The sequence below is a fragment of the Crotalus tigris genome, unplaced genomic scaffold (assembly GCF_016545835.1).
Source record: "Crotalus tigris isolate CLP2741 ecotype Arizona unplaced genomic scaffold, ASM1654583v1 scf7180000019021.11574027:1482141, whole genome shotgun sequence".
NCBI classification, from domain to species: domain Eukaryota; kingdom Metazoa; phylum Chordata; class Lepidosauria; order Squamata; family Viperidae; genus Crotalus; species Crotalus tigris.
In genome coordinates, this window is record NW_024097333.1 from 99,601 (window position 1) to 112,898 (window position 13,298).

The 13,298-nt window shown below is 48.9% G+C and overlaps 1 protein-coding gene across 1 annotated transcript; it reads left to right on the forward strand.

Moving 5' to 3' along the window:
- The first annotated feature begins 229 nt into the window (after positions 1-229).
- Positions 230-10,857, forward strand: LOC120314934 (glycosylated lysosomal membrane protein). The gene is made up of 6 exons (XM_039358519.1): positions 230-356; positions 3,668-3,925; positions 5,809-5,994; positions 7,062-7,280; positions 7,501-7,778; positions 9,867-10,857. Exons 1-6 carry the CDS (start codon positions 273-275, stop codon positions 10,033-10,035), a joined length of 1,194 nt encoding a protein of 397 aa, XP_039214453.1. The 5' UTR covers positions 230-272; the 3' UTR covers positions 10,036-10,857.
- Positions 10,858-13,298: the final 2,441 nt, after the last annotated feature.

Below are 13,298 nucleotides of genomic sequence, written 5' to 3' on the forward strand. Positions count from 1 at the left end.
GGTCCCTTCCAACCTTGTTCCATATTCTAAGCAAGGGAGAGCCCTTCTGCTTGGCTGGAAAGGGCTCCAGGGCATCTGCCGGCCGCTCCCCCTGCCCAGACCGCCGCTCGTCCTTTGCCGGGGACCCCCCTTCCCGCTCCCCGGGGCTCAAGGGCGAGGCCGGCTTTGCAGCGGCCCCTTTAAGAGAGGCCCCGCCCAGCTGGAGGGAAGCCCCGGAAGGAACGCCGGCCGGGTCACGTGACGGCGCTGTCGCAAGCCCGCAGTCGGACAACATGCTGGCGGCTGCTTGGGCCGGTCTGGCGCTCCTCTGGGCGGCGGGCGGCGGCGCGGGGGACGCGGCGGGCTACCGGAGGAGGGTAGGTGCGGGGAAGGGGGGGGATCGCCGGGTGGGCTTGTTTCCGCGGAAGGCTCGCCCGTGTGGAGCCTGCGGCCGGCTTGCGAGGCGGTGAGGTGGAAGGCAGGAAGCGGAGAAAGGCGCTCTGCCCATGCCCCGAGGCGCTCTTGCCGAGGAAGCAGGCAAGGCAGGACATCGCCGCCGCGCTCAGTCTCCTCCCGGACATTGGAAATAACAGGCAGCCCTCGCCTGGCGACGGTTCGCTTAGGGACCGTTCGCGCGGCGCTGTAAAAAGGGACCGAGGACCATTTTTTTCACCCTTAACGACCGTTTCCAGCGTCACGTGACCAAGATTCAGCTGCCTGGCAACTGGTTCGCGCTTACGACGGTGGCGGTGTCCTAAGAGCACGTGATTCTCCCCCTTTTGACAACAAGCGAAGTCAACTGGGGGAAGCCAGGCTCGAATTGAAGAACTTATCAACTGCTGGGTGATCCTCTTAACAACCGGGGCAAGCGCGGTCGTAAAACGGGGCAAAACTCACTTCACGACTGTTCTCCTTTAAGAACAGAAACTTCGGGCTCCCTTGTGGTCCGAAGTTGAGGAATACTGCTAGGATCTGTAAGACAGAAAGTGAAAGGGGTGGCTGGGACGGTTGGAAGGTTTAGGCTGGAGCGGGGTTCACGTGACCTTCACCACAGGGACTCTGAGAAGTTGGTAGAGGACAGGAAGACCTGGAGGAACGTGGTCCATGGGGTCGCGATGGGTGGGACACGACTTCGCAATTAACAACAACAACAACAATGAGAAGGAAGGACTCACTGGAGAAGAGCCTGATGCTGGGAAAGATGGAGGGCAAGAGAAGAAGGGGACGACGGAGAATGGGGTGGCTGGATGGAGTCCCTGAAGCAGCAGGCGTGAGCTTCAATGGACTCCAGAAGATGGTAGAGGACAGGAAGGCCTGGAGGAACGTGGTCCATGGGGTCGCGATGGGTGGGGCACGATTTCCCAACTAACAACAAAATGTTTGAAACTCCAAGTGCAGAGAAGAACAGTGGAACGGCCATTATTAACTCTTGAATTCTAATTCTGGCTTCTAAATCATAATAATTAAATAATAATAAATAAATAAATAATAAATATCCTCTAGAACTCCATAGCATGGAGCTCAGCTCCAGATTTTAATTTGGAATTTTTTTCCTCCTTTCTTTCTTGGTTGCTCTGGAGGGATCAAATGCAGGTTTCCTCTGTAAAATGCATTTTGATTTGGAATCAGGAGAGGAAACCCCCCAATTGTTTGTGTCCTCAGCCTTTGGAGGATAAGAAAGTGTGCGTGAGAGTTGCTTGTGTTCAGCTTCCTCTTTTCCTTTTTACTCAGAGCAGAAGGGAAAACGGCGGCTTTTGTGTTTTTCTCCCAGAGCTTCAGAAATTAGAACATGAATCATACATTTTCTCTTCCTGCAGAAAAACTTCACCAGTGAATTAAATATTGCTCTCGGCCCTTCCTTCTATGGCCATTTTCTAATCATTTCTCTTCCCCTTACTTCCTTTTTTTATGTTTTCTTTTTTGATGACTTTGATTGTTTTATCCAAGTATAAAATATAAAAAAAAATAGGAAATTAGGGGAAGGAAAAAGGGGGGGGGAAGAAAATACGGGGCGCAAGTGTTGATTTCCAACTCTTTTTAGAACTGTAGAAGGTGAGAGCTGGAAGGGACCTTGGAGGTCTTCTAGTCCAACCCCCTGCTGAAGCAGGAGACCCTGTACATTGCAGATGGGTGGCTGTCCAGTGATAAAGCATCCACGACTTCTGGTGGCAAGCTGTTCCACTGGTTAATTGGCCTCACAGTCAGGAAATTCCTCCTTAATTCCAGGTTGCTTCTATCCTTGATTAGCCTCCATCCGTTGTTTCTTGTCGTGCCTTCTGGTGCTTTGGAAAATAAGTTGACCCCCCTCTTTTTTGTGGCAGCCCCTCAAATACCGGAAGACTGCTATCATGTCCCCCCTATTCCTTCTTTTCTCTAAACTAGCCAAACCCAGTTCTGCAACTGTAGAATAACAGGGTTATTCTAAACATAGAATAACAGGATTGGAAGGGACCTTGGAGGTCATCTTGTCCAACCCCCTGCTCAAGCAGGTGACCCTAAACCATTCTGGACAAATGGCTGTCCAGTCTCTTCTTAAAAACCTCCAGTGATGGAGCAAGCTTCTGGTGGCAAGCAGTTCCACTGATTAATTGTTCTGACTGTCAGGAAGTTTCTCCTTCATTCCAGGTTGCTTCTCTCCTTGATTAGCCTCCATCCATTGTTTCTTGTCCTGCCTTCTGGTGCTTTGGAAAATAAGTTGACCTCCCTCTCTTCTTTGTGGCAAATACTGGAATTGTCCCAGAAATGTACAGATTGCCAAATTATGTGAGGGCAGGTTTATGCCTCGACTTAAGGCCATAATTGGGACCATAATTTCCACTGTTAAGCAAGGCAGTTGTGAAGTAAATTGTGCCCGATTTTACAACAAATGTCTCCCTTAACAACAGAAACGTTTACCTCAGTTGTGACGGTAATTCAGGGACTGGCTGTACTAAGGTAAGATACGAAGCTGTTTGGCTTTGGCTTAGCCCAGGGGAGGCAACCTTGACCCCTTTTATGACTCATGGACTTCAACTCCCAGAATTCCTGAGCCAGCATGGGGGAACTATGGCCCCTTCATGACTCGTGGACTTCAACTCCCAGAATTCCTGAGCCGGCATGGCTCAGCTTGGAATCCTCTCCCTTTCCCCTCAGCATGGCTGGCTCAGGAATTCTGGGAGTTGAAGTCCACGAGTCATAAAAGAGCCAAGGTTGCCTACCCCTGCCCTAGGTCTAGGCCGCTTTATGACTTGTGGACTTCAACTCCCAGAATTCCTGAGCCAGCCATGCTGAGGGCAAAGGGAGAGGTTTCCAAGCTGAGCCATGCTGGCTCAGGAATTCTGGGAGTTGAAGTCCACGAATCATAAAAGGGCCAAGTTTGAAGACCCCTGGTTTAAATATTTAAATATTTTTCCTCATGGTCACCTGATCAAAATTCAGGCATTTGGGCAAGGGTAGGCAACCTTGGCTCTTTTATGACTTGTGGACTTCAACTCCCAGAATTCCTGAGCCAGCCATGCTGAGGGGAAAGAAAGGTTTCCAAGCTGAGCCATGCTGGTTCAGGAATTCTGGAAGTTGAAGTCCACGAGTCATAAAAGAGGCAAGGTTGCCTACCCCTGGCTTAGCCTCCTGGTTTACTAACCATGATTGATGGCTTCGTGTATACTGGTTTGTGAAGCAGCTTGAACTGTTGGTGTGAATCTCTTTGCAGGTCTCCCTGGAGTACAACCCAGGATGGGCCAGCTCAGCGGTGAACCTCTTGCACAGCCGGGCGGTGGGCCTCAACGATACGCTTCACTATGTCTGGAGCACCATCGGGGCCCCCACAGTGTTGTTGGTGTACACCGCAAGCGACAACAGTTCCCTTCGCGTCAACTGGACCCAGCTCCTGTCCTCTTCTCCAGCGGGAGCCATCTGGGTCGAACCGGCTGAGAGTGTCTTGTATTCCACCGCCGTGGTCTTTCCCAGGGTGGGTCCTTGGGGGGGGGAACTGAAGGATGGGGGGAGCCAGGCAAGGGGATGCAGGCAGTCCTCAAATTACGACTCTACATTTAGTTACAGTGGCACTCCAAAGAGTGACTTGCCACTTGTCCTCGCAGTTATGACCATTGCAGCATCCCTGCGGTCACGTGATCAAAATTCAGACACTCGGCGGCTGGCATGGACAGCCAGTCCCCGGCCTATGACCACAGTTGAGCCCAAACTTTCTGTTGTTAAGTGAGATGTTTGTGAAGTGGTTTTTGCCCTACTTTACGACCTTTCTTGCCTCAGTTGTTAAGCGAATCACTGCAGTTGATAAGTTAGGAACATGGCTGTTAAGTGAATCTGACTCCCCCCCCCCCCCGACTTTCTTGTCAGAAGGTCGACCCTGGGACGCTGTGATCATCATAAATATCAACCAGTTGCCATCCAAATTTTCAATGCTGTTTTAACTTTGGTCACTAAATGAACTGTTGTAAGACGAGGACTACCTGTCTTTACGACGATTGCAGCGTCCTGGGGTCCAGGGATCCCCATTTACATCCTTTCCAGCCAGATTGAAACCGAGCACAGTCAATGGCGGAAGCTGGATTCGCTTAACGACCGCTTGATCATGGAACACAAGTGGTTCACTTAACAGCTGTGGCAAAATAAGCTGACACTCATTTAACAACCAGCTTGCTTAGCAGCGTATATTCTGGTTCCCATTGTGATCATAAGTCTGCCTGTAATTATTTTTTGGCCTCTACACGCAGGGAGGTGAAATGGGAGCTTGACAGGGTGTGCCTCCCCCTGAGTAACTGAAATGGTTTGGCCCCAATGGGGTTACTACAAAAATATTGTTTTTCTCTTTTGATCACACCTCCTGATCAACTGCAAGCACTGAGCTAAACCCCAACTGGCTGTTTTGCAGTTCTAACTCCTTCTGAGCTCCCTCGTCACTTGAGAAACTGGCAAATGGCCGGGTTTGGTTGGCCAAGTTGTGTGAACTCAGCCTGAGATTGCCAAGCAGCCTAAGTGCCTCAAATGGCCAAAGGAGAGGGATGGTGGCTTGCTTCCGACTTAAGATATGTCAGTTCAGGCAAGCTTTTTCAGCTCTGACTGGATGGTTTTCATCCTTTAAGAGAGCTGTTGAGGCCACTTGGAAGTTGATCTGTTTTTCTCAAGGTCGCCTGAGTGGTGCAAATGGGTGTGGAGCCTTCCTGGAACTGCTGAAAGGACTGTGTGTTCCACACCCATTTGCACCACTCAGGCGACCCCGAGGACACAGGTAAACCTCCAAGTGGCCTCAATGACTCTCTAAAAGCATGCAAATGACCAGCTGTCTGCAAGGAGTATAAATCCTCCCATTTCCCACCATCCAGTCAGAGCTGAAGAAGCTTCTTGGATGAGAAGTGAAACATTTTCAAAGAAAAACATAACTGGTCATTTGCCTTCTTTTAGAGAGCCGTTGAGGCCACTTGAAGGTTTACCTGTGTCCTCAAGGTCACCTGAATGTGCAAATGGATGGGGAGCCTTCTTGGAATTGCTGAAAGGACTGTTCCACTCCCATTTTTGCACTACTCAAATGATCCTGAAGATACAGATAAACCTCCAAGTGGCCTCACCGACTCTCTAAAAGGATGCAAATGACCAGCTGTCTGCAAGGAGTATAAATCCCAGTCAGAGCTGAGGAAGCTTCTTGGATGAGAAGAGAAACGTTGTCAAGACTGTTAACATCTTCAAAGAAAGAACAAGTCCAGTTGCCTTGAGAAAAAGGGACAACCAGGATCTGGATGACTGAGAATCTCCATAGACATGTCAGTTCAGACAGTTGTGGCTTGCTGCATAAACCACAGGCACTTTTACTTACTTTGATTGTGAATGTTGCAGCTGTGGGAATATGACCCTACCAACACGTCGGACTTCTCGCAAATCCAGACGGAGCACATCTATGCCAGTTACAACCTGGCCAACTTCAGCTGGGACAGCTTGGAAGGGCAGCTGAATAAAACGGCCCTCAGCGCCGACTTCCAAGGCCGCAAAGGGACCTTCGGGAACGGGAGCATCTCTTTCAAGGTAAATCGGGCTGGTTCAATGTGTGTGTGTGTGATTGTGTATGGGAGAGAGGTTGTCGCCCTTTGAAAATGGCAGTGGGTAAAATTACATATAGTCCTGGACTTCCTAAAGTTCATTCAGTTCAAAGTCACAACGGCACTAAAAAAAACTGACTTATGAGACCGTTTTCCCCACTTAACGGCCGTTGCGGCATCCCCGGGGTCATGTGATCCAAATTCAGATGCTTGGCAACTGGTTCATACTTAACGATGGTCGCAGTGTCCCACAATCATGTGATCCCCTTTTGCGACCCTTCTGACGAGCAAAAACCATGGGGATGCCAGATTCACTTAATAACTGGGTCACTGATAAGTATCAAGTGCAGTGATTCGCTTAACAACTGATGCAAGAAAGGTCACAAAACGGGGCAAAACTAACTTTACAAAGATCTCGCTTAATCACAGAAATGGTCGTATTGAACCTTTCACGGGACACAAGTTTTTGTGTCGAGGTATTGATTTAACAGCTAACCAGCTGATGTAATGCAAGATGTAATGATGGGAATGACTCAGAGGGTCTGTGTCTCTTTAAGAGCCTTCATCTAAATCAGGGGTAGGCAACCTTGGCTCTTTCATGACTTGGAATTCTGGGAGTTGAAGTCCATGAATCATGAAAGAGCCAAGGTTGCCTACTGCTCAAGCTGGCTCAGGAATTCTGGGAGTTGAAGTCCACGAATCATAAAAGAGCCAAGGTTGCCTACCCCTGGTCTAAAGGGAAGGCTCTGCTGATGTGTTCTCTCTCTTCCGTTTCCTGCTGTAATTGGTTTGTTGGATCCTGCTGTATTAGCACGTGCACGTATATTGTTCCTGGTGTATGATATTGTAGATAGTATAAGATAAACCACCATTTAATATAGACCACTGTTTCCTGTGTTTACTCCCGAGTTGTCTCGCGCAAGAAGACTGTGCACGCTCTGACAGTTTTGCACATCCTTAAGCCAAACCCTGATAAGCCAAGGTTAACTCTAACCAGGTTAGCAGGGAGGGAAGGAAGACTGGGGAGACTATGGTCAGTCTCTGCCCCCCCAGGTGACGGCCTACGAGGAGGGCAGCCGCGACGGGCCCCTCCCGCGCCTTCTGCACACCGCCAACAGCTCCAAGGTGGAATTCGCCATCCAGGGTGTGCCCCTCCAGGGGAACCACTCCCGCTTTGCCCTGGAGATCCTGGCAGTCGAGGAAGGGAAGCGGCAGAAGCAACTGCAGTCGGTCCGCTCCATCGATGACGAATACACCCCGACCATTTTCGAGGTACGTCCAGGGAAGCCGCTTTGGGTTCAGTCGACGGCCCCCTCTTGGGTTCTCGGCTATCGTTTGGGCAATGGAGGCATCACCGGCTGGATTCGCACGGGGATCCAGGTTCAGAGGGTCTCCCAGAGGTGCTTTTCCAAAAGGCAACTGGACAGAACCCACCCTGTCCAGAATGGAGGCTTAGCAATGGCGTCGTGTTCCTTTTTTCCTGTCCTCCCAGATGGTGCAGCTGATCTCTGAGCCCCACAACCACAGCCTGGGGTCCAGCTTCCTGCAGTGGAAGATGGCCGCCTACAGCTCTGAAACCCCCACTCGAGAAAACACCGTCCATTGTCAGTACTACCCCCTCCAGATGGTCCGCAACCTCGGTCCTGAGTTCAGGATTCTCCACGCCTACTTTGGGGGGGACCTCGAGCGATCCTGCAGCCTGTCTGCTCTCAATATCTCCTTTGGTAGCGAGGACAACGAAGCGTACAGAGAAAAGAAATACTTGAGCTGGTGAGGATCCATTTTGTGGGGGGGCTGTGGGTCTTGGCCAGAAGCCAAGGGAGGGGTGTCTCCCCCTGGACCACAGGGAACTCCTGCCTATGTGTTGAGCGGCGTCATTTCATAAATTGAGATTCTCTCCCTGCGATGGGGGTCAGCGCTGTTTTTCAGACAGCCCCGTTCTCCCAGTCATATACAGCCAAGGGGACACTTCTTTGCTGCTCAGGATAAATAAAGGTGGTCCTTGACTTACAGCAGTTCGTTTAGTGACCGTACAAAGTTACAAAGTTATAAAACCTCCAGAAAAAGCCCGGTTACTGATCGGGCTCGGCTTAAAACAGTTTGTTTAGGGACCGTTCAAAGTTAATAATGGCACTGAAAAAATGTGGGTCACGTGATCAGAATCCAGACGCTTGGCCACTGACTCGTATTTATGACCGTTGCAGTGTCCCATGGTCACGTGATCCCCTTTTGCGGCCTTCTGAGCAAGCAAAGTCCATGGGGGAACCCGGATTCATCCTATTACTAGTTTAATGACTGCAGTGATTCACTTAATAACGGTGGCAGGAAAGGTCGTAAAATGGGGCAAAGCTCACTTAACAAATGTCTCACTTAGCAATATAAATATTGGGATCGGTGGTGGTCGTAAGTCGAGGGTTACCTGTATTCATTTAGGGATTGTTTGAAGTTACAACAACGCTCCAAAAAGGGACTTGCAACTGCTCTTCCTACTCATAACCAGCACAGCAGCCCCACCGTCAAAATGGCGGCTCTTATCCACCAGCATCTAAGATGGCTGCCACATCCCCATTTGCGACCTTCCCACATGGCTTGAACAAGCAAAGTCAACGGGGGCAAGTCAGATTCGCTTAATGACCACACGGTTCACTTAGCAACGGCAGCGATTCTCTTAACAACTGTGCCATACAAAAGTTCCTCAAATCAGACGCGATGAATTTAATCGTTTTGCTTGGCAACGGAAGCGCTGGTGTTCATTGTGGTCGTAAAACAAGGACTAACTGTACTCAGAAGCATCCAATCCAGTCAGAACTATGTGTAAATAGCCGAAATACAGGTAGTCCTTGACTTACCACCACAACTGAGCCCAAAATTTCTTTTGTTAAATGAGACACTTATTCATGAAGTGAGTTTTGCCCCATTTTACGACCTTTCTTGCTACAGTTGTTAAGTGAATCACTGCAGTTGGTAAGTTTGTCACCCAGTTGTTAAGTGAATCTGGCTTCCCCCATTGACTTTGCTTGTCAGAAGGTCGCAGAAGGGGATCACATGACCTTGGGACACTGCAACGGTCATAAATATGAGACAGTTGCCAAGTGTCCAGATTTTGAGAAAATATTAACTAGTAAGAATGCTTTGAAAACCTGGAAGTTTTTAAGAAGAGACTGGACGGCCATTTGTCTGAAATGGTATAGGGTTTCCTGCCTGAGCAGTGGGTTGGACTAGATGACCTCTAAGGTCCCTTCCAACTTTATTATTATTATTATTATTATTATTATTAAAACAAATTTAAATAAGAATTTTGTAAACAGGATCTATGACAAGGCAATCGAGATGATCAATGAAAAGAAGCTTTATATCAATGTGGTTATGATTTGCAGAAGCATGAGAAAAATATCTATATTTAATTGTCATTTATTTAAATAAGAACTGTATTTAAGGTTGGCAAAAGAGAACATTATTGGAAGAAGAGTAAATCAAGTAAAGCTATTATATGGACTATGCTATTATAGAAATTAATCGTTATTGTTTTTTAAACACTAAACCAGACAACACGCTGTTTACCAAATATTAAGGTGTACCTTAAAAATCAATAAAACATTTTTTTTAAAAAAAAAAAAAGATCGCAAATGGGGATCCCGTGACCCTGGGACATAGCAACGGTCATAAGTATGAGTTAGTTGCCAAGCATTTGAATTTTGATCACGTGATCCTGGGGACGCTACAAAAGTAATTCTGAAAAAGGGCCGTAAATCCCATTTTTCAGTGCCGTCGTCACTTTGAACCGTCACTAAACGGACCCTGCTAAGTCGAGGACTGCCCGTAATGATGTGTTTCCATTGCTTTGTCTCTTCCTTCCAGGTCTGCGCTGGTCGGTTTTGGGGAACCCCCGAGAGAGGAATTCTCTCCGCTGGTCATCGGGATCCTGGCCGTGGCGCTGGGAACGCCGGCGATGCTCCTAATCGCGGGGAGCCTGGTGGTGCTGACAAGGAAGCGGAAGCCGTGTTCGGAGTACAAACCAATCAACTGACGGGCAGGAGAAGCCCCAAATGGCCGCTTCTCCGAGGCGTCCATTTACGGACAGACCGAGGAGTTTCCTTGGGGATTATTGCAAAGAGGCCGGTCTCAGCTGCCCCTGTGGGGTAGGATTTATTTATTGCTTTGCCCTAAAGGGGGCAAAATTCGTCTCAAGAATCAGGGTGCTGAAGACGGACAGGTTCTCCGGGGTTCATTCATCGCTTCTGTCGCTTTGAAAAGCGGGTGTTGTGGGTTCCTCGGATGGCGACCTCATTGGGACCTGCAATTTTAAGCAGGAAGAGGAACAGTTGAGTGGCTGGGAGGGAGGGTCTCTCTCAAAGGGTCTCTTCCCACCACACCCCCTCACAATGCCTGGAGCACAGTTCTCAAACGTGGGGACATTTTGGTTTTACAGACCTAAGTTCGCCAGGGCGCTGCATTTTTCTAAAAGGAACTGATGGAAGGGTGGGGGTGATCTTTGCTTTTCTTCAGCCTCAGAGCAGGGTTCCTGCTGCTGGTTCTGCACAAAGCCCTGAGTTTTTGCCAAAATGACAAAGTGGGCCTTTGTTGGCCATCTTATCCCTTTCCGAGAGAAACTAGTGTGTTTGGGCAGGTTTACCTTCCTCCTTTGCTAATTCTGTTTTTTCTTCCCAAACCCAAAGACCCAGAAAGTTGAACTCTGTTTTCAATCATCACATGGACCTTTCCAGTTACGAAGAAAATTCCTTCCTTCCTTCCTTCCTCTCCAATTCTCCTTTCCTTCTCCCCCTTTCCCCTTTGCCTCCTTCCTTCCTCCCTCCCTCCCTCCCTTCTTTCCTTCCTCCCTTCCCCTGTTCCTTCCCCATTTTTATTTCTCCATTTCCTTCCTTTCTTCTCTGCCTTTATTTCCTTCCTTCCTTCCCCTCCAATTCTCCTTTCCTTCTCACTCCCTTTCCTTCTCACTCTCTTCCTTCCCCTCCAATTCTCCTTTCCTTCTCACTCACTCCCTCTCTCCCTCCCTTCTTTCCTTCCTTCCTCCTTTCCCCTATTCCTTCCTTCCCCATTTTTCTTCCTCCATTTCCTTCCTTTCTTCTCTGCCTTTATTTCCTTCCTACCTTCCTTCCCCTCCAATTCTCCTTTCCTTCTCACTCCCTTCCTGTCTCCCCTTTGCCTTCCTTCCTTCCCTCCCTCCCTCCCTATTATTTCTCCCTCCATTTCCTTCCTTTCTTCTCTGCCCTTCCTTCCTTCCTGCCTGCCTGCCTTCCTTCCTTCCTCCCTCTCTCTGCAGGGGACTTATAGTCATTCCTTTAATTTTCTTTAAAAGCCATGTCCTTCAGATGGTTCTCAGTATTATGCCTATTAAAGCCACAGAAGACCAGCTGGGGGAAGTAGTTGGAAGGCTCTTTAAAAAAAGGTGTGGACCTGGATCAACCACTAATTGCGTTTACACGCCGCTGTTCAGAAAACAACGCCAGACAAAATTGCACTCTGGAGTCAAATGCACACTGGAAAAAAAAATGGATCTGGGAAAATGAAACTAATGGGAGCCCTGGGCTTGCAGAATAAATCTGCCTACCTGGTACGCTGCAGAGATTGGGCCAAGACGGAAAAATTATTATTATTTTGAAAAAAAAAGAAACCTCTTTGAAAAGTTATCCAAGCCAACTCTTGGCAAGTTTCTGGAGCAAGCCTGCCTCTCCTTTTGGGATTCCAGATGTTGGGACGGGAGTTCCCAGCCTTCTTAGCATGTTGGCTAGGAATGCTGGGAGTTGAAGTCTCCAGCCTTAAAGGGCTCTCCATGTTGGGGAAAGCCTAGGTGAGATCAAGTCTAAATCAAAGTGGAGAAGGGAGGCCAGGAAAGCTGCAGAGCTTGCGAAGCACTTCTAGGACCTGCCTGCCCCCTTCATTTTTTTCTGGGGTCTTCTCTGCTTTGGGGTGGGGGACCAACATCCTTGCTGGGAGTGTTTGGCTTCATTGGGCAGCTGTGAGGGTGCAGCTGTTCTAGCATAGGCCACAAAGGGCGTTTCTCAACGTTGGCCCCTTTAAAAGGTGTGGTCTTCCAACAAACTGCGGGAATGCTGGGAGTTGAAGTCCACATCTCTTAAAAGGGGCCAAGGTTGAGAAGTACTGCATTGTGGGGGATTTCTTCTAGACTGGGAGCCTTGTGGGCCACTTACTGCTGCTTTGTCTTTCGGGGGCCAATTAAAAGGGAGATTTTGCAACATAGCTTGTTTGTGGTGGTCATCTGTTCGAATCCAGTTTCGGTCTCAGCAGGTCTCCTTAACAGGCTATTCTCCGTTATCCAGGTCATAGCTGTCCCAAAAGGTGCTTTTTCCCCTTTGATTTAAGCCCCCAAAGGCAGAAGCTTGTGCACCCCAAGGATAAAACACCCAGGCACAAACTGAACGATGTGATATATGCTGTACAATGCAGTGAGACCTGTTTTAGGTCTGTACTTTGGAGAAACAAGAACCTCCTTCACAAACACAACACAGGAGGACAAACCGATCAGGAATCGGATTCAGCATTACAAAGACGAAGACTGTGTAAGGACCCGCCTCACTTTACATCTTAAGAATACAGAACACTTGGAATATCTTTTCCAAGAGGCATCTTTATTAAGAAGAAATGATTGTAGGCGTGCTAGGCAGGATCTGAGGAATTCTCTCCCACCCTTCAATGGTTTAAGTGTTTTCAAGCACTCCATAGTTCTTCCGGGCAACGATCCTTCCCTCTTTTCCCAGACTCCAGGCGCTGCATTGTCCCCCCCCCCTCTTTTCCCTTACTGCCGGTCAAAGGGAGACTTCAGAGAGTAGAAGATGAAAGGTGATGGCCATATTGTTATAGACAGTGGATGGATGGATGGATGGATATAGAGCAGCAGTTCCCAACCTGTGGGTCGGGACCCCATTTGGGGTCGAAGGACCATTTCACGGGGGTCGCCAAACAACGCAGTCCGCCATGTTTTTCCCCCTTTTCCTTAGCTGTGCTACTCCCTTTTATTCTATTGGCTTTTGAAAGCCAATAGAAGAGACTCTCTTGAATAGAGTCTAATTCTATTGGCTTTCAAAAGCCAATAGGAATTGTCCAGGCTGTCTCTGCCCTGCTTAGCCCGCCAAAAGTCCCATTCTGCAAACGGTGCTGCAAGTTGTCTGCAGCGAAGGCGAGCTGTCTGGAAGCTTCCACCCCTCCCTGCTGAGCAACTACTAAAAATGCAAGTAAAAGAGGGCCAGGGGTGGGAGGTGGGAGGCCGGCGGGCGCAGGGAGGGTTGCTGGCGCGCGTGGGGCCCGGCGGGT